The sequence below is a fragment of the Microtus pennsylvanicus genome, chromosome 20 (assembly GCF_037038515.1).
Source record: "Microtus pennsylvanicus isolate mMicPen1 chromosome 20, mMicPen1.hap1, whole genome shotgun sequence".
Lineage (NCBI taxonomy): Eukaryota > Metazoa > Chordata > Mammalia > Rodentia > Cricetidae > Microtus > Microtus pennsylvanicus.
This window is the reverse complement of record NC_134598.1, coordinates 9,079,581-9,106,742: the sequence shown is the minus strand read 5'-3', so window position 1 is coordinate 9,106,742 and position 27,162 is coordinate 9,079,581. Positions and strand designations below refer to the sequence as shown.

The 27,162-nt window shown below is 49.9% G+C and overlaps 1 protein-coding gene and 1 non-coding gene across 3 annotated transcripts; one reads left to right on the top strand and one right to left on the bottom strand.

The window, feature by feature from the left end:
- Positions 1 to 243: 243 nt before the first annotated feature.
- Positions 244 to 24,647, top strand: Os9 (OS9 endoplasmic reticulum lectin). 2 transcript variants are annotated; one of them, XM_075954825.1, is made up of 15 exons: positions 244 to 589; positions 1,004 to 1,180; positions 1,868 to 1,931; positions 2,062 to 2,138; positions 2,351 to 2,449; positions 19,884 to 20,094; positions 20,187 to 20,288; positions 20,474 to 20,571; positions 20,740 to 20,794; positions 21,468 to 21,556; positions 21,724 to 22,005; positions 22,194 to 22,383; positions 23,212 to 23,376; positions 23,525 to 23,637; positions 23,905 to 24,647. In XM_075954825.1, the coding sequence occupies exons 1-15, from the start codon at positions 428 to 430 to the stop codon at positions 24,028 to 24,030; spliced, it is 2,010 nt and encodes a 669-aa protein (XP_075810940.1). In that variant the 5' UTR covers positions 244 to 427; the 3' UTR covers positions 24,031 to 24,647. The 2 variants fall into 2 exon arrangements, with proteins under 2 accessions (XP_075810940.1, XP_075810941.1); XM_075954826.1 differs by lacking the exon at positions 23,212 to 23,376 and having other exon boundaries at positions 368 to 589.
- Positions 18,960 to 19,063, bottom strand: LOC142839062 (U6 spliceosomal RNA). Its single transcript, XR_012908674.1, has one exon. It is a non-coding gene; the product is annotated as a U6 spliceosomal RNA (small nuclear RNA).
- Positions 24,648 to 27,162: the final 2,515 nt, after the last annotated feature.

The window sequence follows — 27,162 nt, the reverse complement described above, 5'->3', positions numbered from 1 at the left end:
AGTTACTTAAAAAAAAATATCCCCGACCCCACCATCTGCCTCAATACCCTGCCCGATGGGGGCGTCATACATTGCAAGAAATACATGAAAAAATAATCAGAAGCGCTACGCTGGGCGGGGGCGGAGACAACCGGCAAAGAACACAGGCATAGACCACGCCTCTTGGGAATAAAGAGCGAGGGGGCGGGGGTTTGATCTCGTTGATGATTGGCTGTTATCCATGGCCAATCATGAGCAGCGATTGATTTTTTACTAACCATGGTGATCCGCCTCCCTGGAGGCTTTGACGCCACGTTTACAAATGAGGATAGGTTACGTAAGAGAGATGGGCCGGGAAGCCAATGAGAGCTTGGGGCGCTAATGAGAGGGTGAGGCCGCTGCCAGGTTTGGGGCGGAAGGAATATCTCTAGCTAAGACGGAACGAAAGATGGCGACGGAAACGCTGCTGTCCAGGCTGCTGGGCTTGCTATTGCTGGGGCTCCTGTTACCTGCGCGTCTGACGGGGGGTGTCGGGAGCCTGAATTTGGAGGAGCTGAGTGAGATGCGTTATGGGATCCAGATCCTGCCGTTGCCTGTCATGGGAGGGCAGGTGAGGGGTGTGGGGGCGAGGGTGCTGTGCAGGAGGAAGGGGCACAAGGCAGAGGAGGAAGGGCAGCTGCGAGCCCCTTTCTCCTCCCGGAGACTAAGGGGGGATGAAGCAGAGTAGGTGGTGTTCCTACGTCCTGCTGCGAATCGCGGGCAGACCCATTCCCTGGGGACCAGGCACCGGCAGGGGTGGGGCTTCCCGCTGTGGCCCTCGGGTCCCTTGTCACGGTGAAAGCACCCAGACTCCCTGGTGGGGAAGTGAGAGCGCCCTTCCCTCCGCTCACCGAGCCCAGCTGGAGAGGACTTGTGGCTTATTCTCTCTTTGACTGGGCACTTCCCCAGGGTCTGAAGAGGGATCTCGTTGTTCTTGATCCCAGCCTCTGCCTCCCTGCCCCCCTTCCCGACCCTTCTTTCCCAGAGCCAAGCTTCAGACGTGGTGATTGTGTCTTCGAAGTATAAACAACGCTATGAGTGCCGCCTACCAGCCGGAGCTATTCACTTCCAGCGCGAGCGGGAGGAAGAGGCACCTGCTTACCAAGGGCCCGGGATTCCTGAATTGTTGAGCCCCATGAGAGATGCGCCCTGTCTGTTGAAGGTGAAAGACCTGGGGTGGGTGGAATGTAGTCTTGAACCGGAGTGGTAGGAAAGAAGTGGGACCTAGGGGGCCTGTGGGAATTAAGGGGCCACTGGTGTTCAGTTCTTTTTACGAGGGGTGGGGGAGCAAAGCCTCTTGCATCCACAGATGACCCCTTGCTGAATGCAGGGAAGGGTTATGATAGACGATCTCAAAACAGGTTAAACCAAGATCAAAGAGAATAAAGAGAGACGGAGGTGGGACTGGGGAGCAGGACCTACCTAGAACGACACCATCTCAGGATCCCACTGTATTTGAAGTTCAATTAATTCTTGAGCCTGTACTTGAACCTGCTGAGTCTTCATCGGAGAGCTTCAAAGATACCATGATTTCTTATCTTTATGGGGGGCAAGGGAGTGGCTCATGTCTGTCACTCCAGACTAGACCACATAGCTTGGTTCTGTCTCACTCCTCTCCTGACCTAAAGGAAAGAAAAAGAAGGGACCCATGTGGGAAGTAGTTGTACTTGGATGTGTGTCTGCAGCCATGAAAGGGAGACAGCTGTCCCTTCTCACAGAGTCTGGGGAAGGAAGGAGAGGACAGAGGGAGAAGAGAACGAAATGACAGTTTCTGTATTTCGGAGCCAGGAGACTCTGGTTTCAAAAAGAAGGATTTTCATGTCCCCTGACTGTGTTTTCCAATTGTCAGACCAAGGACTGGTGGACGTATGAATTCTGTTATGGACGCCATATCCAGCAGTACCATATGGAAGGTGAGTCGGCTCCCATTTCTCCCAGGCCTTTGCTGTCCCCTGTCTGGTGTGACAGGCAGCCTCTCTCCCAGTGTCCTTCCCTCTAGACCTCAGAATGACAATGTGCTCTACCATATGCCTTCTCTGACAGACTCAGAGGTCAAAGGTGACGTCCTCTATCTCGGCTACTACCAGTCAGCCTTCAACTGGGATGATGAAACGGCCAAGGTGACAGGAGTGAGGGGTCGGGATGGGCCGAGCTCGGGCAACAGGGGAGGGTCAGATTTAGCTGGTGTGTTTCCTGGGGCTTGGTGCCCATCAAGACCTAGTGCCCTGGGACCGAGATCGCTGTGCACCCCAGGTTCCTGCGGGAGGCTGGCGTCGTTTTACCTCACTTCTTTTCCTCACACCCTCCCCGTTCCGCCCCATGTTTTCTCCAGGCCTCCAAGCAGCATCGGCTAAAGCGCTACCACAGCCAGACCTACGGCAACGGGTCCAAGTGCGATCTCAACGGGAGGCCCAGAGAAGCCGAAGTTCGGGTGAGTCTCCAAAGAAGGAAGGAAAATGGTCCCCAAATAACAGTCTCTGGGAGGAGGGCAGATCTAGCTGGCGGCTGGGCGCCATTGTCTGGATTTCTAGAGGTAATTTAACGCCACGTTTCCCATATGCTACCCTCAGTATTCCCAGCCATGTGCGATCTGCCCAGCATCTCTCCCGACTTCACCTGAGCTGTTATTAATGTGTCTGCCTTTGACTTTCCGCCCTCTGGCTGGAGCCTTGAGGCATTGGTCTCAACTCTTCTGGTGAAGCGGTAGCAAACAGGAAGCTCCCGCTTGGGTGGAAGGCCTGGTGTAGGGGAAGACAGATGCTAACACAAGCAATGAGTCTGAATGAAGCCAGGAAGGCAGGGGTTCTCGACCTGAGAGTCGAGACCCCCTTTAAAGGCTGAATAGCCCTTTTCACAGGGTCGCAGATCAGATATTTTTGTTACAGTCATAACCGCGACAAAATTACAGTTACAAAGTAGCAACAAGAATAATTTTATGGTTGGGGGGGATCACCACAACACGAGGAACTGCGTTAAAGGGTCTCAGCGTTAGGAAGGCTGAGAACGAGGTCCAGTTCTCTCTTCTAAGGATCTAGAAAAACTGTCTTCAGGGCTGGGCATGATTGCGGCAATGCCTTTTGTCCCAGCACTCTGGAGACAGAGGCAGGGGGATCTCTGTGAGCATGGTAGCACATTCCTGTCATTTCAGTAAATTGGAGTCTGAGGTGGAGGCATTGTGAGCTCAGGGCTGTTGTGAACTATGTGGCAAAATACCGTACTAATGAACTAACAAACACGCAGAAGAAAACCCCAATTCAGTCCTGTGCTGGATCTCTGAATTCCCACCTTCATCCTGGCCGACAGCCTCCTAACCATTGGTCCTTACCTCCTGCCTTGTGGCTGAGTGGAGGCAGGAGAGGGCCGGCTGGCAGATGTACGCAGAGAGAGTCTCTCGGTCTCCGTAATCGTAGACACCTGGGGAGAACCACGAGCCTCCTCTACCAGCCCTAGCTTTGTGTAAAGTGGATTCTCACCGTCAGTTGTACCCAATCCCAAGGGTGGGAAGAAGCGTTCAGTTAGCAGTTCCCCGTGTGTGAATACACCCTCCATGCCCGGAACAAGCTGTTGGTAGGATGTGGACTGTCCTGCGACGTTGCCAGAACTTTGCCCATTGGTGCGTGAGGTGTGAGCCAGCTCTAATCACTTCTGCCTGGTTCTGGAAACCCTCAGAGCCCCTGCTCCACAAAGAAAATCCAAGTGCGTCCCCAGTGACCAGGTGGGACTGGGACGTGACAGGAAACAGCCAAATTCTGGATTTACTTTGTTCTTTAACTTTTTATTTTGTAAAATTATTTTTATATAAAATAGTGAGTTTCATTATAACACTTAAAAATATTTAAAGAAGAAACTGCTCTAAAGCTTTTTTAATGTGTGTTGGTGTTTTGTCTGCGTGCATGTTTGTGTGAGGGTGTCAGATCCCCTGAGACTGGAGTTGCAGGCAGTTGTGAACCTCACATTGTGGGTCCTGGAAACCGAATCTGGGTCCTCTGCAAGAGCAGTATGTTCTCTTAGCCACCGAGCTGTCTCTCCAGCCCCTTGTGACGTTTTCATACGTGTATATTACTGTGCTTTGCTTGCGTCAGCCCTCCGCCATGGCTAGACACGTCCTGATGGTAAAAGAATGAGGTTTGCTGTTGGGTTGGACATGGGGCAGAGTTAAGGATGATGGATTATGACCGTGTGAGCTTCAGTGGCTGCAGATGATGGACTGTCATTTACTGCAGTGTGAAGGAGCAGGTTGCAGGAAGAGGGGTTGGGTTTGTGCGTATGGAGGTCAACGGACTGTCAGACCTCCCCCTGGTGATCTGCAGTCAGCAATTAGCTCTGTGATTCGGAATGAAATCTAGGCTGGAGATAAAAATACTCATGTTTCTGTCAGTGGCCCGTCCCTCTGCCAAGGATGGTGTAGCGCACTTCGAATGGCTCTCTGTGTCCCTTCATTCAGGTCATACTCAAATGATACCTTGTGTGGATACACTAACACAGGTCCCCTTTCACCCTGGTAAACACTTAAAGTGTTTTATAGTGTTCGAAGTCAGTATCATAAACTGGCCATGGGATGTCTCAACCCTATAATCTCAACACTTAGGAGTCTGAGGCAAGGGATGACTGCCATGTTTGGGGCCAGTCTGGCCTCCATAGTGAGTTCTAGGCCATTCTAGGTTACAGAATGGGAACCTGTCTCAAAAACGAACAAACACAAGCAAGAACATGTATCATTGCCTGAGCTGATCTCTCATTTTGTGTTTTTGTTTTTTCTGAGAAAGGGCTTCTCTGTAGCTTTGGAGCCAGTCCTGGAACTCACTCTGTAGACCAGGCTGGTCTCAAACTCACAGAGATCCGTCTGTCTCTGCCTCCTGAGTACTGGGATTAAAGGCGTGATCCACCACCATCTGGCTTTTTGTTTATTTTATTTTATTTTATTTTATTTTATTTTAGAGACAGGGTCTCTATGTAGCTCTGGCTATCCTGGATTTTCCTGCCTCTGCCTCTCAAGTGCTGGGATTAAAAGTGAGTGCCACCATACCTGGCCTCAAATGTTACCTTGGTTGACTCACCCCGAAACTCAGTCTTGTTCCTTCAGTGCCTCATATGCAGAGAGACACATCCATGTGTGAAATCTGTTCCCACACCCCATTGCATTCTAACATTTGGCTGTATAGCATCTTCCCCTACCTACTGAACATACGCCCTGCGCCTTGGGATAAAAAGGCGCCTGCGTCTTAGTCTTTGCCTTTGGGAGGCAGATGTTCAAAAACACGGTGAAGCAGGATGAGTACCATTCCAGGTGAGGCTCACTCCGCAGGAAAGCAGGCAGGGGAGCTGATGGAAGGTAAAAGGAAGGTCTACTAAGAAAGTGACCTTTGACCTGCAAGTGTAGGGGGCAGGAGAGAGGAGGAGGTCATGGCAGTGGGAAGGGCGGTCAAGTGTAGAAGGAAGGCTTTGGAGTCAAAGGCAGTGGTGTGACTCAGGCTCTGAGGCTCAGGGAAGAGCTATGTGGGAGATGGAGGTGGCAGCTGTTAGGGACGGGGTACAGGTTGTTAGAGGCTTTGTTCTTGTGCTGAGCCTGGGACAAGGCTCGATGCTCCCGAGACATTGGGGTGCGGTGACAGATTGTAAACACGGTGATGACGTGCTCACTCTGGCTTGTAGCCGGTGATTGAGAGATGGGTTAGGTAATACAGCAATCCACATGAGAAATAAAGGTGACCCGGGGTGAAGAGTGAACTTCTGGAGAGGGCTTTAGGGGGAAGAAGCAACAGCATAAGAGTTAAGACTGATTCTTGGGTAGGTGATGGGCGGAGAGGAAGCGTGGTGGAGGGGAGTGGTGGGTTTGGTTTTCCACACTTTTAGTGACTTTCAGGCACGGATGGGGGCGGGGATTTCCAAAGGAAGGAAGATCTGCAGATCTAGAGAGCTGAAATCACAGCCAGGGACTGATCCTCATCTGAGGTTGTAGAAGCCGTGGGTGTGGATAAAATACTCTGATGAAAGCATGGACTTGGGAAAGTAGGCTAAAAGTTGGACGTGTTGGCTCCTGGAATCCCAGCATTTAGAAACTGAGGACACTAGCCTGCGACAGAGATCTGAGGAAGCTATCGCAGCATTCGAGAGAGCAAGTCTGGAGGGAAACTTTCCTAAAATGTGGCCACAGAAAGCATTACCAGGAAGGACAAGGCCATGGTGTTGAGTACATCTTTTTTTGTTTTGTCTTGTTTTTTTGAGACAGGGTTTCTTGCTGTAACAGTTCTAGCTGTCCTGGAACTCACTCTGTAGACCAGGCTGGCCTCGAACTTACAGAGATCTGCCTGACTCTGCCTCCTGAGTGCTGTGATTAAAGGTGTGCACCACCACACTTACTTCTGATGTTCTGATGCACATTACAGCAGTGTGGGTCATTGGGCAATGTGCAGGGATTTTTGTTTTTTCGAGACTGGGTTTCTCTGTAACTTTGGAGCCTGTTCTGGAACTAGCTCTTGTAGACCAGGCTGGCCTCAAAGTCACAGAGATCCACCTGCCTCTGCCTCCGAGTGCTGGGATTAAAGGCCTGCACCACCACTGCCCAGCAGAGCATATGTTTTATGAATGAGTCAGAGCCATCTCCCCGTTGTTCCGTGACCTTCCTTTTGGATGTAGAGACATCCTTTTAATTTTATATTATTTTTATTGTGGGAAAGAAGTCATACTGCCTAAGTTACCGATCTTACACTCAGGTGTACGGCGTGGTGGCACTGGGTATATCCCCAAGGTTGTGTGCCCGTTATTGTTTCCAGAACCTTCTCATCGTTCTGAACAGAAGTATCTCTCTGTAAGCGGCACTTCCCCGTTTCTCCCTCCCCAGCTTTCTTCTCCTTTTCTCTGTATGGATATACCCATCCCAGATACCTCACGTGTCTTAGTCAGGACACCGTTGCTGTGAGGAAACACATGGCCAAAAGCAAGGTGGGGAGGACAGGGTTCATTTGGCTTATGCTTCCACAGCCCTGTTATCACTAAAGAGGTCAGAACAGCACCCAGGCAGGGCAGGAACCTGGAGGCAGGAGCTGATACAGAGGCCATGGAACAGGTGCTTATGAGCTTGCTCACCATGACTTGCTCAGCCCCAGGATGGCACCTCCTACCATGGTCTGGGCCCTCCGCCATCAATCACTAAGAAAATACCCTACAGGTTTGCCTACAACCTGATCTTATGGAAGCATTTTCTCAATTGCACCCCTCCTTTAGCTTGAGTCGAGTTGACATAAAACTATCCAGCACATCATGTAAGAAGGTTTATAAGGTATTTATCCCAGTGTATTATTTTCATGGCGTAGTATTTATGGGAGATCTGTTCCTTTTGTGGCTTCATGGTCCGCCTTCTGCCGCTATCCCGTGTGTGTGCTTGTTCATGTGTTGCTGGGTACACACCCAACTGTTACCACCTTGGAGCTACTGTGAGTGATGCAGCCAGTGGGAGCACACACGCTGCTTGGCGATGTTTGCAGGGTTTCATCTGGTCTCTGCCTGGGAGTAGAGTCTGGCTGAGTGCTGTTTGTTCAGTGTTTAATTCCGCGGCAGCTGCCTCTTCACATTCCTGCTGCCAATCCTGAGGGGCTGGACTCCACTATACTTTCTTTTTTTTTTTTTTTCGAGACAGAGTTTCTCTGTAGCTTTGGTGCCTGTCTCGGAACTAGCTCTTGTAGACCAGGCTGGTCTTGAACTCACAGAGATCCGCCTGCCTCTGCCTCCCGAGTGCTGGGATTAAAGGCGTGCGCCACCATCGCCCAGCTGATTTTTTTTATATAGTGAGTTGAGTTGTATTCTAAAGCTCTTTGTTTATTCGTTACATTTCTGTAGTATTGTACAGTCATAATCATGTTTAAAGACACATAAAGGTGTGGTGGTGCACATCTTTAATCCCATCACTGAGGAGGCAGAGGCCGCAGATATCTGTGAGTTCAAGGCCAGCCTGGAAGATGTGGGGTCAATTTTTAAATTGACACCTTCACTGCCCATGGTAGGTTCATAAAGCCATTATTGTAAGCACATAATATACTTTAAGCTCCCTCCCTCCACTTCCTCCTCCCTCTCCTTCCACACTCGCCTTTCTCTCTGTAGTCGGCTTTGTCCCCTTGACAGTTTGACTCCTTTCGTATCACGTGTGCGAGATTTACAGATATGAGAAGAATGGGTATTTGTCTTGTTGAGGCTGACTTAGTTCACTTAATACGATTACTTTCAGTTGAATGCATTTTCCTATAAACAGTTTGGGGTTGTTTGAATAAGAGTAGCCAGCTGGGCTTTGGTGGCTGCATGTGCCTGTAATCCAGGAGGCAGCAGCACACAGATCTCTGAGGTCGAGGCCAGCCTGGTCTACACAGAGAAACCCTGTCTGGGGTGGTGGGGGAGAATGGCTCCAGAGGCTCATGTATTTGAGTGCTTAGTCACCAGGGAATAAAACTATTTGAAAGGATTAGAAGAATTCAGAGGAGTGGCCTTGTTAGAAGAAGTGGGGATGGGCTTTGAAGCCCGAGGTCTGGCTGCCTGTGGACCAGGAGTCTAAAGCTCCTACCACTGCTCCAGCAGCACCCCACCATGGCGGACTAAGCCTCCGAGGCTGTGAACAAGCCCCCAGCTAAATACTTTGTGTAGTGAGAATTTCCTTGGTCACGGTATCTCATAGCAATAGGACAATGACAAAGACATAGCTGAAAAAGTATTTCGACTGTGTGTGTATAAACCATATTTGTTTTAATCTATTCCTCTGACTTTTATGACACCCAGACTTAGCTGTTGTGGATAGACCTGAAGCAAACACTGGTCTGCAAATGTCTCTTGGTGTGCGGCCTTAGAGTCCTGGTCAGGCCCAGCAGGCTCATTTGATGAACATGTTTTTTACTTACATGTTTAGTTTGTTGTGATGGGGTCTGACTGGCCCAGAACTCCCTCTGTAGACCAGGCTGGCCTCGAACTCACACAGATCTGCCTGTCTTTGCCTCCTGAGTTCTGAGGCTCACGGCATGTTTTTAGTGTTTGAGGAGCCTCTCCATCCTGACTTCATTCCCACTAGCGTCGACATCTTTGCAGCATCTGGAGGCGCTTGCTTCTTTATGGCCACCATTGCGCGTAGGGTTAGATGGAGGCTTAGTGCTTTGTTTGCAGCCTCGAAGGCTGCTGGGGTCGGTGTTTTCCATGGTCCCTGGTCATTTAGTCCTTATCTTTCGAGGACTGTCCCCCTTGTTTCATTAGCCCCTTTGTTGCTCATTTTAAAGTTTTCGTGCTGTAGAGCTCTCGAGTCCTTTGTAGACTCCTCTGCGGGATATTTAGCTAGTGAGGATTGTCTGAGCGAGGAAGCTAGCAGTAGACATGCGACCACGCAGTGAAACTCTGTCTCAGAATAAAAGAACGGAAGCAGATGCAGGGCATTGCTGCTGCCCGTGTCGTCTGCCGCACAGTGGGACCACAGGCGTGGTTCCTCTGTTAAAACTGTTCCGTTCAGAGCGAGGGGATATCTTGCTGTGGTTCCAGTTTGCATTTCCCTGATAACTAGAGATGATGAACATTAAAAAAAATACTTGTTGGCCGTTTTATGTTTTCTTTCATGAAGTAGTCAGTTTGGTCTGTTGCCCCTTTTTCCTTCTCCTTTAGTTCAGGGACGCTACTTAGATCCATTGCCCATTTTTAACCAAGTCATCTGGTTTGACTGTTGCGTTCTGTGGCTTCCTTGTCTGTTAGGAGATTGGCCTCTTGACAGATAGCAAGTTTGCAAACACTCTCCTGGTCCAAAGATAGTCTTTCTTTTTTTCTTTTTTTTCTTTTTTGATAAAGTTTCTCTGTGTAACTCTGGCTGTCCTGGAACTCACCTCACTCTGTAGACCAGGCTGGTCTCAAACTCACAGAGATCCACCTCCCTCTGCCTCCCGAGTGCTGGGATTAAAGATGTGCGCCACCACCGCCCAGCTCTACATTTTATTTATTGTGTGTGCCACACATGGAGATCAGAGGACAGTTCCTGCTGCTCTCTGGATCCCCGGGGATTGAACCCAGCTGGTTGGGCCTGGATCACGTGCGCCTCGCGGGCCCTGCTTCACGGGCACACGCTTTCATCTCACGCTGTGCTATGTTTTAGCCGATGCCTACTCAGTCTCTACTATTTTAATTGACTTTTATGTAATTTTCATGAGTAAATTGGTCCTTAATTTTCTTTTTTTGTTTCATCCTTATTTTGTTTTGGCATCAATGTCTGTTAACTTCATAAGCTCTCCCGAGGAGCGCGCCTGGTTTTTAAGAACCAATTAATTGATTAATTTAGCATATGCTTGCATGTGGGTGTCGGAGGGCAGCTCTTACGAGTTGGCCCTTGTCCATTTTCTCGAGGCTCAGTGGTTAAGAGCTTTACTGCTTTTGCAGGGGCCTGAGATTTGATCTCAGCTCCCACACAGAAGCTCACAACCACCTGTAACTCCAAGTTCAGCGAGACCGACGCCCTCTTCTGGCCTCCACAGGCACTGGGCACTCATGTGGCACACATGTAAAAATGCAGTCCAAAACATACACGTAAAATAAAAATGAATATTTTAAAACATTTTTTATTTATCAGAAGGCGCGTGTGTGAGTGTGCACACATGTGTGCCACAGTGTAAGTGTGGAAGTTAGGGGGCTTTTGGAAATCTGTTCGTTCCAGGGATCAAATTCAAGTCCTCAGGCATGCGCAGCGAGAACCTGCCCCCACTGAGCCATCCTGCCAGCCCACATATATACGCTTATAGGCATATATCAGTGACTCTTCCCACATGGATAGGGCAGAAGCCCTCTTCTCTTATACAGATGCTGTTTTTCTGGTACACATCTGCACCACCACTTATCTGGACATTCCCTATGGATGGATATGCAGGCTGTCTTCACTCCTTTATTAACACAGACCTGCTGTGGTGCGCCGTCTTCACGTACCTATAGAGTATATGCAGATTATATTCCTGGAAGTAGACGTGTGTGGTTTGGATATGTGCTGCCAAATTACCCTGCTTGGGAACACTGCTCTCCTCAGTGTGTGCGCGCGCCAATGTCTGTCGGCACAGCCCTGCCAGCCTGCTGTATTTTTAAACTTTCGGAACTTTGCTAATCGTTGGCTATGCATCAGATAAGGAATTCTTTCTTACAGTGGCTTTATTTTGCATTTCTCCCAAGAAAAGATGGGTAAGCTTCCTTGTCTATAAGAGTTTCCTTTTATCCCAGCACTTAGGAGGCAGAGGCAGGAGGATCACTGGTAGCCAAGGCTCCCCTGTGAGGCACTGTCCCAAAACAAGCAAACAAGAGTCCTTTGTCCCCTTTACACTTTTTTTTTTCCCAAGACAGGATTTCTCTGTGTAACAGCTCTGACTGTCCTGGAACTCGCTCTGTAGACCAGGCTGGCCTTGAACTCACAGAGATCGCGGTCTGCTTCTGCCTCCCAAGTGTTGGGATTAAAGGCACGTGCCGCTGCCCGGCTCCTTTACACGTGTCTTTAACCGTCGTCGTCTTCGCCTGTTTCCTAGTGACCTGTCTGTGTGTCGGCAGCCCGGCTCCTTTACACGTGTCTTTAACCATCGTCGTCTTCTCCTGTTTCCTAGTGACCTGTCTGTGTGTCGTGTGTCGGCAGCAATCCTGCCGGCTTCGTAGCTTTTCTCGTAACTTCCCCCCTTGGTCCTGAGGTTTGAGTCTATGGCTTTGACTTCCTCTCCATCTGGTATCTTTCTGAGCAGAATGTCTCTCTCACCAATTTCCAGACTCTTCTTCCCTAATTTCACACTCAAAGCCAGTCATTTGCTCAGAATACTATCTGCTCGTGTGTATTTTCAGTACGATCTATAGCTCGCTCCACAGTGTTTTACTTTTGTTGTCTTTGGTTTGGTTTGAGAGGCTGTTGTTTGTTTTTGTTTCTTTGAGACAGGATCTCGCTGTGTATCCTCCTTAACCTCCCAGTGCTGGGATCAAAGGCATGCTCTGATTGCTGGTCTCCACCAAGTTATTTGTTGTGTGGATGCTTTTTTTTTGAGCCTCCTTTTGGTATTTGTTTAGGGTTAGTTATGGTCTTTTGCTTCCTTTTGTTTAAAATATAGGTTGTTTGTTCCCTACGGTAAGCCACAATGACAAGGAACTGGCCACTTCCTGCCAGTCCTCAGAAACTGCTTTGGGTGCTGCTGTTGAGGCCAGGTGTGTCTTACTCTTTGGCCTCTTTTTTTTTAAAAAAAAAAAAAAAAACCTTCCTTCACCGGTTCAGGAGGCTGTCTCGCTCTTACATGTTTCTTTCTTTTTTTTTTTTTTTTTTGGTTTTTCGAGACAGGGTTTCTCTGTGGCTTTGGAGCCTGTCCTGGCACTAGCTCTGTAGACCACGCTGGTCTCGAACTCACAGAGATCTGCCTGCCTCTGCCTCCCGAGTGCTGGGATTAAAGGCGTGGGCCACCATCGCCATGTTTCTATGCTCAATCTGCAGGTTCATACTCCTGGCAAGAAGCTTGCCTGTAACTAAGTTGCTAGTCAGAGCTCCAACAGCCTGCACGCGACAGTAGACTCTGGGTTCGCAGTGGTGTTTTCGTGGGGTGTTCCTTGCTGAACCAGTACTGTTCCCTTTGTGTCTGCATCACCTTGTAGGTTCCCATATACGTTCTGAAAAGCCTAGAGAACTTGTGTGGGTGCCTCTCCCCTTTCCCTTTGTTTCCCTCTGGTGAGTTACCAGGCAGCCCAGCAGGGACCCCAGTCCGGGTTTACAACACGAACTTGAGTTTTAGGTTGCGGGGGACAGACACACGTTCACTTCAGTGTGACTCATATTCACCGCGGTGTGAGACCCAAGGCACACAGTAGGTGCCCTGTGACTCAGGCTGATTGTAGCCAGGTGGGCCTGGGTAAGACCAGACTTCCTGGGTGGTCCATGCAGTGGTTGCCAGTTCTCTGGACCTGGGTTTTTTCTTTTGTTCTTTTTGTTTTTTGTTTTAAGTATAGGGTCTCCTACAACTCAGGCTGGTCTTGAACTAAAGATGACTTTGAGCTCCTAATCTTCCTTCCACCTCCCAAGTGCTGGGATTATAGATGTGTGCCAACACAGAGTTGTGTTTTAAAGGATGTTCGCGTTTGAAGTGTGGTTTTTCTGGTTACTCACTTGGGTAGTCTCACCAGTGCTGGGCATGGTGACTGTGCACTTGTGTTTCCTGATTCGGAAGGCTGAGGCAGGAAGATCACTGGACCCTAGGAGTGCAGGGTCAGACTGGGCAACATAATGAGATGTTGTTGTGCAGTGTTGGAACTCAAACCCGTGCTGGGCAAGTCACCGCCCGCATCCCTAGTCTGCGTTCCCGTCTCATCACTGCCCGCATCCCTAGTCTGGTCCCCATCTCGAGTCACTGCCCGCATCCCTAGTCTGGTCCCCATCTCGAGTCACTGCCCGCATCCCTCGTCTGGTCCCATCTCGAGTCACTGCCCGTATCCCTCGTCTGGTCCCATCTCGAGTCACTGCCCGTATCCCTAGTCTGTGGTCCCATCTCAAGTCACTGCCCACATCCCTAGTCTGGTTCCCATCTCGAGTCACTGCCCGCATCCCTAGTCTGGTCCCCATCTCGAGGCTCCACTCACATCGTTCACGCTTTCTAATCTCATGCCAAGTGAGCCAAATGTTATTCAAAGCGTACAATTCCCACACAGTATCAGCTCTGGCCACTTTAATTCCCCCTTCTTAATGTTTTAAGGCTATTTTAGTTTGAATTTATGTGATTTATCGGTTTTCAATACTGAACCAACTTTTCATTCCTGAGGCACAGTTTGGGTGTGTATAACCCCTATGTAGCCGAGGTTGGCCTTGCACTAGATCCTTCAACCGCAGCGTCCCAAAAAGAAGACAGACGGGCATCTCAGTCTGTCGATCCGAATGTGGATGTCACTTGCCATGGTGTGTGTGGAGGTCAGAGGACAAACCCAGGTCTTGGTCCTCATCGTTTACCTTGACTGAAATAGGGTTTTGTAACAGGCTTTCTTTTGAGCCACCAACCAGCTCCCAAATCATGACTTCTTATTAGTATTGAATGCTTAGCCATATATTAGCTCTTATTTCTTGCTGGCTCTTATCACTTAAATTATCCTGTTCCTCTTCATTTACCTTTTGCCTCGGGGATTTTTAACTTTCCTTTCTTTCTTTCTTTCTTTCTTTCTTTCTTTCTTTCTTTCTTTCTCTTTTTTTCTTTCTTCTGTAAGTCTTACTTTTGTGCTTCTCGTGTCTGGCTGGCTGGTGGCTGCTTGGCTTCTGGCCCCTGGCAGGTCCCTCTCCTCCTTCTGCTTTGGTCTCTCTAGCCTAGAGTCCTCCTCCTTTTTTTTTTTAAGATTTTTTTTATTTCTTTATTTATACAGCATCTCCCTGCATGTATCCCTGCAGGCCAGAAGAGGGCACCATATTTCATTATAGATGGTTGTGAGCCACCATGTGGTTGCTGGGAATTGAACTCAGGACCTCTGGAAGAACAGTCAGTGCTCTTAATCTCTGAGCCATCTCTCAGCCCCCGGTCCTCCTCCTTTTTATTTCCTCTGCCTGCCAGCCTGGCCTATCCCTCTCCTGTCTAGCTAGTGGTGGCTCAGCTTTTTATTGACCTCTCAGAAGCCTTAGGCAGACAAGGTGAAACAAATGTAACAAGTCTTTATATCAGTAACAAAGGCAACATAAACAAATGTAACAAGTCTTTGCCCAGTTAAAATACTCTTACACAGAAGGCTATCACATAGGCTATCACGTTTGACCCTTTGCCTGTGGGACTCGCAGGCTCACAAGCTTCCAGAGGTTCTCACCACCTCCCATCTCACCGTGGGAGCTTTGTGTGGGTTTTGGAGATTCCAGTTGAGGTCTTCACCTGGTATGGTAGATGCTTTACCCACTGAGCCATTGCATCAGGGCGTTTGTATGTTTGCTCATGAGCAATTCTGACCTGTAACCGTCCTTAGGGACTGCCTTGGAACTTCCCAGGTGTCCCTCTACCATTCTGTTGATAAAGTCATGCTAACCTCAGAAAATTTAAAAAAAAAAAAAAAAAAGGCAGGGTTTTGAGAAGGTTCAGTGGTTAAAAGTTCTTGTTGCTAAGCCTGACAGCCTGGGTTCACTCCCCAAGCCCCACACTGATAAAGGAGATCAGTTCTCACAGTCTGTCCTCTGACCTGCACACACCCACCCACATGCATACAACATTATGCAACACAGTAAATAACTTAAAATTTTTTAATTAAAAGATAATCAAGAATTTTTTTAAACAAAATCAAAAATAGTCTTGCTTTTTCTATACTCAAGATCATGTATACTTAGAATTTTTTATTCTTTGAATGTTTTCTAGAATTAATCTGTAAAGTCTTGACCTAGGATTTTTGTTGTTTTATCTTTTTTCTTAATATTTATTTATTATGTATACAATATTCTGTCTGTGTGTATGACTGCAGGCCAGAAGAGGGCACCAGATCTCATTACAGATGGTTGTGAGCCACATGTGGTTGCTGGAAATTGAACTCAGGACCTCTGGAAAAGCAATCAGTGCTCTTACCCTCTGAGCCATCTCTCCAGCCCCCTAGGTTGGATTTTGAGACAGGATCTTGTGTTGCTCTAGCCCTCCTCAAGCTCACTAAGTAGGAGACGATGGCCTTGAACTCCTGATCCCTGGCCGGCCTCCACCTCCTAGGTCAGTTGCCGGGGTAACTGGCGTGTGTCATCAAATTGTCTTATGTAATTGGGCTCTTCTCTCCGGCCCTCTTATGTCACATTGGCGTCTCTGTAATTCTCATACCTGGGCATCACTGCTTGTCTGCCCCATGGGAAATCCCTTTCCACCTTCCTCTTTCTTTTTTTTTTTTTAATTTATTTATTATGTGTACAACATTCTGCTTCCCACACACCAGAAGAGGGCGCCAGATCTCATTACAGATGGTTGTGAGCCACCATGTGGTTGCTGGGAATTGAACTCAGGACCTCTGGAAGAGCAGTCAGTACTCTTAACCTCTGAGCCATCTCTCCAGCCCCTTCCTCTTTCTTTTTAACTGTGAAGATTCTTCTTTCCTTCTTTCCTTTATCTGTCCACAAGTTACAGTAAACAAATCCCTATTCCTTTGTTTTTGCTTAGGGTATTTGTTTGTTGGCTTGTTTTTTTTAAGACAGGTTGGCTTTGCGTTCTGGACCCTCCTGTCCCTCATCCTGAGTGTTGTGTTTGCAGGTGTGTGACTCTCTTCCTTACAGCTCTTTCTAAGGCAGTGTGTCCAGTGCACCCATATTTTTGCAGCTGTGTAGTGAATGCCCAGCACACATATGCCCATTGTCTCGCCACCAATGCTGTTACCTGAAATTGCTTGCCCCAGCCTTTGTCATGACAAAAGGTTGTTTTATATGTATGTTTCCTATAACTACTTATGATCTGACTTATTTGAATTTTTTATGATTTATTTACTTATTTTTGAAACAGGGTCTTTGCAGGCCAGGCTGGCCTCGAACTCACAGAGATCCACCTGCCTCTACCTCTCCAAGTGCCAGGATTGAAGGTGTGCACCACCATGGCCCAGTGTATCACCGTTTTATTTGTTTGTTTGTTTTTTGAAACAGGGTTTCTCTGTGTAACAGCCCTGGCTGTCCTGGAACTCACTTTGTAGGCCAGGTTGGCCTCGAACTCACAGAGATTCACCTGCCTCTGTCTCCCGAGTGCTGGGATTAAAGGCATGCACAACCACTGCCCAGCTACCACCATTTTTTAGTTTTCCTAGAAAGACTTCTCCCCCCTTCTCCTCTCCCCCTGCCTCCCCCTTCTAGTCTCCCCTCCCACCCTTCCTTTCTTCTACTAGCAATCAAACCAATGCCTTGTGCGTGGCAGGCAAAATCTACCACTGAGTTATGCCCAGCTCTGCCAGAAGTTTCTTCTTTTTCTAATATCTGGGTTTACTGTATATCTGTTTGGGGGATGTGGAGAGCCTTTTAAGGCACTGTTTCCTGTAGCTCAAACTATCTTTGATCTCTTGATCATCTGGCCTCCACTTCCTAAATGCTGGGATTACACAGGTGTGGTTTAGCTTTTATTGATTTCTTGTTAATTACACTGCAACCAGAAAAGTGCACCACCATTTAATTTTGAGTCCTGTTAGTTTGTAGTGTCTGGTCCCGTGGTCCAGTACATCAGTGTCTGGACGTGCATGCAGAGAACACATGCCCACGTCGCCTACCATCTTAGATCATGGTTTTCAGTTGTGTTGCTCAGATCTTCCATATCCATACTGATTGGTCTCCTGCTGTCGGTATCAACTTGTTCATGGTTTTTAATTAGTCTTTTATCTATGGGCTCTTTAGTAATTTAGTTCACCAATGTTTATGAAGCCTTCAATGCCACGTCTTTTTCTAGTTGCAGGTGATATTTCAGTAAATAACAGGTAAAGATGTGTTCAGTGAGTTGTGAGAGATAGGCAACGGCAAGATAAAAATGTACGATGTTAAAATTAATTTCATCCCCAAAGACTTTGTGTTATAAGTGGCATCCGTAGTATTTCATCTGTCTGATATCGATAGAGCACAGTTGCTTTCCTGAACCACTGTTTATTCATCTCACACCCAGCCTCCTACCTGTTCCTGTGTTTTCAATGTGTTCATCTTTTGTAACTGGTCTGACAGTGTCTTTAAGTGAAGCGTTGGGACTATTGTGTGATGTTTTACTTTTACTCTTTTGTCTTTTTGAGGGGCCCACCACTCAGTTCCCAAATAAATACACACAGAGGCTTATTCTTAGTTATAAGTGCCTGGCCATCGCTTGGCTATTTCCAGCCAGCTTTTCTTATCTTAAATTATCCCCACCGTCTTTTGCCTCTGGGCTTTTATCTTTCTTAGTTCTGTCTATCTGATTTTCCTTCTTGCTCCTTAGCTGGCTGGGTGGCTGATCCCTACTTTTCTGCTCCTCTTGTTCCTCATTATTCTCTTTCTGGTTATCCTCTCTGCCTGCCAGCCCTGCCTATCCTTGCTCCTGCCTCACTACTGACTGTTCAGCTCCTTTTTTTTTTAAGATTTATTTATTTTTATATGCATTGGTGTTTTGCTTGCATTTATGTCTGTGTGAAGGTGTCAGGTCCCCTGGAACTGAAACCGCCATGTGAGCACTGGGAAGTGAACCCTGGTTCTTTGGAAGAGCAGCCAGTGCTCTCAACCCCTAGCCATCGTCTCTCCAGCCCTTATCAGGACCATCGAGTGTTTTAACAGGCAAAGAATCACAGCTCCAGTTAATCCAATGCAGCACAAACAAAAGTAAACATACCTTTAAATAATATCCCACAACATGGGACTTTCTTTCCACGCTCAGGACTGAACCTTGACCTTGTGCGTGCCGGCCAGGGCTTTCCCAGGAACTACACACCTCCCTGTTTAACCTTTGAGGTTGAACCATTTCTAAGCTAGCAGCTCCATTTCCCAATCCCACCAGTGGTTTGTAAGGTTTTCAATTTCTATGTCCTGGCCAAGGCTTGGTATTACCTTCCTCACCCCTCACCGTAGTCTTTCTGGTGAGTGTGGAGTGGCATCTCCTTATGGTTTTGATTGGCACTTCCTTGGTAGTGTATTTTCATCTGTTTATTGATCATTTCTCTTCCCTAAAGCAAAGTCTATTTAACTCTTAACATTTTAAAATTGGGTTATTTATCTTTTTATTATCAGAGTATAAATGTTCTTTTTCTTTCCTTTTCTTTTTCCTTTTTGTGACAAGGTCTTACACTGTGGCTCAGGCTGACCTTGAACTTGCTGGGTAGCCCTAGCTAGCCTTGAACCCCAAATTCTCCTGCCTCAGCCTCCCTGGTCTATGGTTACAGCAGCCAGCTCACTCAGTTGATTTGCTTTCCAAACTGTAGCCCAGGCTGGCCTTGAGATCACAGTAGTTGTCCTAAGTTAGTCTCCTAAGTGATGGGATTACAGGTTTGCTCCACCATGTTTAAACACACTCAGAAAAAATGAGGGACACTTCATCAGTATGCACGGCATTCTCGCGCAGGGGCCATGCTCATCTCTGTGCCGTTGCAATCTCAGCTTGTGCGGTGCTGAGTTGATCGCTTTTTAAAAAACGTTCTATTATTGTGTGTGAGAGCGCATGCCACAGCACACGTGTGGGTGTCAGAGGACCGTTGGTGGGAGTTGGTTCTCTCTTTCCACCGTGTGGAACCCTGGGGATCAAACCCAAATCGCTAGGCTTGATCGCAAGTACCTTGACCTCCCAAGCCGCCACACACCGTGTTTGTACAAAGCAAGGAAGCGCTACAAAGATTGTCTATCTACAGTTAAGTTGCCCAATTTCTCTTCCGTTTTTACCTTACCAAATGGTCACCTGAGCAAGTGGAGCAAGTTTGGTTTGTTGTTGTTGTTGTTGTTTGGTTTTTTTTGTTTGTTTGTTTGTTTTTTGTTTTTCGAGACAGGGTTTCTCTGTGGTTTTGGAGCCTGTCCTGGAACTAGCTCTTGTAGACCAGGCTGGCCTCGAACTCACAGAGATCCGCCTGTCTCTGCCTCCCAAGTGCTGGGATTAAAGGCATGCGCCACCACCGCCCGGCTTGTTGTTTGGTTTTTTGAGACAGGGTTTCTTCGTGTAACAGCCCTAGGTGGCCGGGAACGAGCTCTGTAGCCCAGGCTGGCCTCAAACTCACAAGAGATCTGCCTGCCTCTATCTCTACCTGCTGGGATTAAAGGTGTGCGCTGTCACTGCCTGGCATGCTAATGCCTCTCTCACTGGATCTCTGTGACAACCAAATAAGCAAATCCCTGTAGCCTGCCACCTGCCCAGTGTCTGGCATAAGAACTGCTTAGCACGAGCTAGCCCTCTGAGAACCACGGGTATTTTGGTGGTTTTTACAACTGACTCTCCCTCCCTGCCCTGCCACAGTTCCTTTGTGATGAAGGTGCGGGTATATCTGGGGACTACATCGATCGCGTAGATGAGCCCTTGTCTTGCTCCTACGTCCTGACCATTCGGACCTCTCGGCTCTGCCCCCACCCTCTCCTTCGGCCCCCGGCCAGCGCTGCTCCACAGGCCATTCTTTGTCACCCGGCCCTGCAGCCCGACGAGTACATGGCCTACCTCCAGAGGCAGGCCGGTAAGCACATCCAGGAGAGAAGTGGGGATGGGACAGGTGGGCGCAGCGTTGGAGCGGGTCCCTATCCTGTTTGCACACTGTTTTTCTGGTAGAGTCAAAGCAACTTGAAGAGAAAATCACAGAGGAGGTTCAAGACACAGACCACCAAGTCTGGAGTGAGGCCAAGTCTGCTGGAGTAGCCCCAAAGAAGGAAGGTAGGGTGTGCTTTTGGTCATTCCGTGGAACTGGCCACCACCGCCTTCCTTCCCCCGTCTTACTGTCCCGTCCTGGCAATTGTGGGTGGTCTCTAACCCAGTGGCAACACAAGAGGGAGTGTGTGTCCTCCTTTCTCCCTTCTTCGCCCCCTTTTTTCACATTCCCTTTGTCCTTTGTCCCCCAGATGTCAGCCTAGCCAAGGAAGATAAGGAGTCGGAGCTTTGGAAAATGCTACATGAGCCGGAGGAACAGGCAGCAGGAGGAGAGGAGGCACAGGCAGGGGTGAGAATGGCCTCTCAGCTGCCTCTCTGAGCAGGCTCTGGGATGGGTAGGGTCCCTCAAGCCAAGGTCAGCAAGGTAACTTCTGTGTCTCGGGATGAAAGGCTATTGCTTGAGGAGCAGGGAGGGCATCAACAAGCCTTCATGCCTGTGTCTGCCCTCTCTCATCAGGAGCAGGACTTGAACCCTGAGGCCGCAGCAGATCCAGCTCCCAACCCTCGCGATGGTTAGTCAACTCTGTCTCCTTTAGTCCTCAGGTGAGGTAGAGTAGCGTTAAACACTCAGAGGTCAACACTCCTCCCTCCCTCCCTCCCCTCCGTTTCTCATGGTGCCAAGAACTGAACCCAGATCCTTGCACACTGATGCTCTACCACTTAGCCATCCTCCTGCCCCTGGACCTCACTTTTACCGCGTTACCTCTTCCTGAGCAGCAGGACCACTTACGGAGGTCAAAGGGCACCCCCCCTCCCGTTTACTAACTCTGCACTCCCAGGCAATGTCACGTAAAGTCAGTTTCCCCGCCTATGAAATGTGAGTGGAGCCACACCCTGGAGAGTTGGGAGGGTGAATGGAAAGGGATCTGTACCTCACAGACCCGAGACAATGCCAAGTCTCTGCAGAAAGCAGGAACTCCTTAACCCTGAGTCTCCTCTGTGGTTCTAAAAACTAGAGTGTTGACTACCCCACCCCCACCAAAAAAAAAATTCAGGTGTTCATGGAGAAGGAAGGGATTTGGTGCTTTGGCATTAATGTGCCTGCCATGAAACTTGAGGGGTTTGCCTGCCTTCTGTCAGCTGCCAGCCAGCCAGCTGCCCGAGGCAGAGACCTTGCCCATCGTGCCTCTCCTCCGGCATCAGGGGAGGACTTAAAATGCCCACACCTGCTCTTTCCTGCCTCAGATTTTCAGAACAATGTGCAGGTCAAAGTCATTCGGAGCCCTGCAGACTTCTTTCGGTTGATGGAAGAACTGAAAGGTGGCGCCAAGAAGGTACGGCCCAGCTCAGGGCCGGGCAGGACCTGCCTCCCGGCTGTGAGCGTCCAGGAGAGATCTGAACCTGGGACGAGCTGGCCCCACCACCACGCCCTGCCACTGCTCAGTTGTGCTACACACACCTGTTGTGACTGAAGCCTCCATCTCCTTCCCACCCTATCCAGGAGAAGCCAAGCACAGAGCAGCAGCAGCCTGGAGATGATACCACGGGGGCCCCTCGGAGGGAAGCGGAGCTGAAGGAAAAGGGTGAGGAACCTCAGGCTGTTGTGGAAGATGAGGACAATGAGGAGGAGGAAGAGGAGGAGGAGGAAGATGAGGAGGAGCGGCAGCTATTGGGAGAGTTCGAGAAGGAGCTGGAAGGGATGCTGCTTCCCTCAGACCGAGAGCGGCTCCGCTCGGAGGTTAAGGCTGGCATGGAGCAGGAGCTGGAAAACATTATCCAGGAGGTGAGCAGCCCTCACTTCCTTGGCTGCCACAGATGCGTGTCTGTGGCGCAGGATGGGACCTCCCAGTGTGGTGGCTGCTCCTTTCATTGAGGGGGATGAAAGAAAGGAAGACGGCTGGCTCTCCTACCAGCATGCCCCTGATCTCTGTGACCCAGAGCGTTAACTACCACCTTCTTTGGGCCTTCCAGACAGAGAAGGAACTAGACCCAGATGGGCTGAGGAAGGAGTCGGAACGTGAACAGGCAATATTGGCTCTGACATCCACACTCGACAAGCTTATCAAGAGGCTGCAGGAAAACCAGAGTCCGGATCTGGTGCAGAAGCACAAGAAAAAGAGAGTGGTCCCTCAGAAGCCTCCCCCATCACGGCCTCCTACAGGTGAGGGCAGGCCATGGGAACAACCTTCCCAAAGTGGGAGCATTGTTCTCAGTGCTGACTCCTCCCTCCATAGTCCTCCCTCCTTCCGGAGGAGTTGGCCTTGGTCTCTGGTTTGCTCTTTATGCCCACTGTCTAGCACATAGACAGTAACTAACGCCCATGAGCCTAGAAGCTGAAGAGCACTCATTCACGAAGGGGCTCTTCGCCTGCCTCCTTGTGGGTGGAGGTTGGGGAAGAGGAGACAGATAGTTTGGGGGTTTCCATAGTGAAACGGTGGGAGGTGGACAAACGGGCAGGTGTGGTCAGTGTGAAAGGCTCCAGCTGTCAGTGCGGCCAGGCAAGCCCTTTGGCACCAGCCCCCAGCCACCAGCCCGGAGACACTTCAGTTATTCCTTCTTGCATCTCCTTAAGTTCATTTCATGGAGTGTTTCTGGTGTGGATAAAGAAGGCATTCCAAATAGAATATTCCAGTTTCAAACCTTCCCTCCCATCCTTTTGGTAGACACTGAAGACTTGATTGTAAAGTCTCAGCATGCAGAAAACCGAGCCATGGCTCCCCAGCCTTCTCCTTAAAGCAAAACACCTCTGTCGGTGCAGGCTTGATTTGGCTTTCAGAAAGCAGCTGTTTTCCTATGGAAGATGGGAGAGTTAAGGGGGGGGGGGGACTGCTACTGGGGAAGGGCATTGTTTTTGAACCCTGGATCACATTCATGGGAGGAAGAGCCACCACCCAAACCAGCCAATGGCTTAGAGAGGCAGCCCTCACAGCCCTTCACCCTGGAGTCACAATGGCTCTGCTTTGTGTCTCCCTGTGTCTTCCCCTCTAAGAGGAGGAGCCTGAGCACAGAGTCCGGGTTCGAGTCACCAAGCTCCGTCATGGAGGCCCGAATCGGGATCTGACTGTCCTGGAGATGAAACGGGAAAACCCACAGCTGAGACAGATCGAGGGGCTGGTGGAAGAAGTGCTGGAGAGGGAGGGGCTCGCCGCCCAAGGTGGGCCCTGAAGGGAGGGGCTTAGAGCGCTGGAGTGGCAGGGCTGGGTCAAGGTGGACTGGTGACCTCCGGCTTGGGACTGGAGGGCAGGGGACCCTCTAAAGCTCCAAACCTTTCCCCTCCTCACTACCCTTGTTGCGCCTTCCAGGCAAGATTGAAATCAAAATTGTGCGACCCGGGGCTGAAGGTAATGAGGAGGACACACGTTGGCTGACTGACGAAGACACAAAAAGCCTTAAGGAGATCTTCTTCAATATCTTGGTGAGGCATCCCACCCAAGTCCTGAGCCCTCAGCTCACCCCACTGTGCTGCTGAAATCAAGGTCTGGTTACACCAGCCGTGCACTGCCAGCCTTCCTGCTGTCTGAGGTGAAGCTACGCTTCAGCTGCTACTCAGGGAGAACTCCATTGGAAGCCATCTCCCCAGTCCCTACCTCCCACCGCAGTCTCAGGACCCCCCAGATTCCACAGTCCAGGACTTCCCTTGGCTACAGGCAGCACTTCTGGCTCAACCCCCCTTTCCTCCCAGGTGCAGGGAGCTGAAGAGGCCAATAAGGAACGCCAGCGTCAGAAGGACCTGGAGAGCAATTACCGCCGGGTGTGGGGCTCTCCAGACGGTGAGGACACTGGAGACCTGGATGAGTTTGACTTCTGAAACCGGCACTGCGGTCCTTCCAAGGATTCCAGAATCTTTCCGACTGGCTCTGCCTCCTCATCTCCCACCTTGGGGCCCCGGAGGCAAAAGGGCAAGGTGGAGCCAAGCTCTGGACTTCAGGGTCCCAGCCCAGAAGGTGTGTGTGGGCCCCATGAGGGAGAGCTGTTCCAGCTCCAGAGAGCCTCAGCCAGGCCTATGGGCTCCACTGCCCAAACATGCCTTTCTTTGACCCTTTGAGTTTCCCTGTCCTGATTTCTTAGCGCATACCCCATTTTACCCAGAGACATGGTAAGATCTTGTGAGTGGGACGTAATGGAAAAAGCAGGCGAGCTGGACAGTTTATCAGACTTCAAGAAAGCAGACCTCACCCCCACCTCCTCATCCCCCCCCCCATGCCCCGTTGCTGTTGAGAGCTGCTTGCCCCTCCCTCGGCTTTCCTCCTTCCTGTTCCTACTGTCCTGTTGTCTGTGCTTCTGAGTCAGGAGCCCTCGCCTCTGTCGCTGAGGGAATAGGAGACCTTCCTTACACATCACCTCACATTCAAGCCCAGCAAGTGGGTTGGATATGGAGCCACCCACCATGTTCTTCAGGTTTCTAAATAAAAAACTGGACCATCAGTGCGTCGGCCTTTGTGTGGGGAGGGCTGGTCGGTCTTTTCAGGATGGGGACATGTCCTCTGATATGTTTGCTCTACCCTCCCAGAAAGTACCCTTGTGCCTGGGGTACACGGGCAGAGGTCGGGCCAGCTGAACAAAGTCCACTGGTCTGGAGAGAAATGCTGCTCTCCTCTTGGTAGACTGACCGGACACTGGCCAGAGGACAGAAGGGGAGACCCTGAGGGACACAAGTGTCTTATAAACCAGCATCTGTGCTCTGAAGGGATGAGGATTTGGAGGCAAGTCTTCGAGGATCCTAAGAGCAGCGGCACAACCCTGGGAGGCTTCTGATTCCTCCTTCCACCATCTATTCCTAGCCCTTATTTCTAGGAAAAAAACCATAGATTGCCACAATGGGGGGACCAACCCAGGGCCTTACCCATGCTAGGTGAGTGCTGTGCTGCCCTTGCACTTGAGAAATTCTTGCCCAATCCTCACCCTCTTTACACCCTGAAAGTCAAGATGTGTCCTGCAGAGACCCGCCCACGCTGGGCCTCTTCCTTCCCACAGAGCGAGCTCCAGATTCCACTTGCTAGCCCCTCCCCCTGTTATTTACCATTCCCTAGGAAACTTCACCTACAACCATGGCAGCGCTGCTGCCTTCACGGCCGGCTCCAGAGTATTCCAGAGACAGGTGTCTCCATCTCCTGAGTGCCTAGGACAGCTGTGGGGCCCTCTTACCCCATTTTCTCTCCCAGGTAGAGGACCCTGAGGACAATAAAGGGATAGACTCTCCTTTGGGTCCCCAGCTAAGAGATATGTAGCCCCTTTTGGACACAAAGGGGGCTCCCGAGAGGAAAGGGACTGCCGCAGAAGTGGAAGTCGAGAGCTTTGGTTACTAAAGAACTCATGGGGCTGGCCCTCCTCTTGCTGAATGTGGAGGAGTGCGAATTGTGTGTTATGTTTATGTCGTGTGGAAATGTGAAGCAGAACAGCTTCCCACACCCATGTGACCCTCTCAAGGGGACAGATGTCGCAGCTGCGTGAGAACTTGGGCGTTGTGAGTGGCCACAGGCAGGCCCCTGGGTTCAATTAACACCCACTTCAGCAGTAGAGCTGACCAAGCACAGGCCTCCAGGGGACAGCAATGAGGATGGGGGGGGGTGTCACAGTCTGCAACAGGACAGTCTTGAAAACTGAGCAGCTGAGCTCTAAAGGGATAGGAGACAGAGGGTGTCTTAAAAGGATCCGAAAAGCTGCTGTCCAGTTACAGGAGACACTGTTGGACTGGTAAGGAAGCTGGGCAGGCTACCTTTAGTGCCTCAGCGTGGTCAGAAAACACGGAACCCTCACTGCACTGAACCAGTTTGTTCTCTTGACTGTCTGTTGACTTTTGGCAGAGTTCCCATGAAGGTCAGGCAGTCTCAGCTGTGCTGAGGCAAACAATAGGAAGAGAGCAGCAGGTGTGTGGCAGACGGCACCAGAAGAGGGGAGGGAGGGTCAGGGACAAGAACCCAGTGTAGAAAGAAGCACATGGCTGCTTGTTGGGCCTGGGTATGAAGGGAGCAGCTTGCCTGTGCCCATCCAGGGGTGCCCTTTATTCTGCCACAGCCTGGACCTCATCCCACAAGACTAATGTAACTCATTAAAAGAAATCAATTACTTGGCCGTGGTTTGCCAACCTCCTCGCCATTTTTCCCTGGCCTGCGGATCCCTTGACAAGTGGCTTCCTTCTGTCCAGGGCCTCGTTCCTCCCCTTATCTACCACCCTGAGCTTCTAAGGAAGGATGATGGAGATGAAGATGACCAACGGTCTCAGCTGATTGATAGGCAGTGGGACCTGCCAGTCTTCCAATGGTCTCAGCTGATAGGCAGTGGGACCTGCCAGTCTTCCTGTCTTTCCCCAGACCACACAACTCCCGATGAGTCTATCCCTGCCCTCAAGTCTGTTCCTCCCTAGGTCATATCCGTGTGTGAGGCTCTTCAGAACAGCTTCCAGGGCTATGACCAGATCCTATCAGTTCCCTAACACTTCTAAAGATGAAGAAGACTTAGGAAGGAACCCAAGGGTTAGAGTGAACTCTACCCCAGGACGCCAATACCACCAACCGAGTCCTTAAGCTGCACTACAGCATGTGGGACCAAACCTGCATCTGCTACCAGCCTAGCCTGTATCGGGCCTGGTGCTTATATAGCTTCTGCACCCCAAAAACCAGCAGGGTTGACTACACAACAGGCTGTGGTGCTGTGACCCAGGTTTCTGTGACCTGTGTGACCTCATAATAAAAGTGGGCAAATGCCTACATCAACTGGCATGGATCTTGTGGACATGCGGGAACTGCGAATGGTTGAGAAAGCTCTTACCCCTGCAGTCCCTGGTACCCCCTATTGGCTGATGCCTATGATCAAGGTAACCTACTGAGCAGGCTAAGCTAGGGCAGTGCCTCCCCAGGGATCGCAGCACTTACAGGTACCCTCTCAACACATGTCTCTGAAGTTATTGCCCAGCATCCCCTAACTAAGGAACGTGGGCCAG

Bases quoted from the DNA above. Each gene is read 5' to 3' on its own strand.
- Os9 (XM_075954825.1), top strand. From the start codon at position 428: ATGGCGACGGAAACGCTGCTGTCCAGGCTGCTGGGCTTGCTATTGCTG. The intron at 2,139-2,350 runs GTGACAGGAGTG...TGTTTTCTCCAG, and splicing joins GGGATGATGAAACGGCCAAG to GCCTCCAAGCAGCATCGGCT. The intron at 22,384-23,211 runs GTGAGGGCAGGC...TTCCCCTCTAAG, and splicing joins CCCATCACGGCCTCCTACAG to AGGAGGAGCCTGAGCACAGA.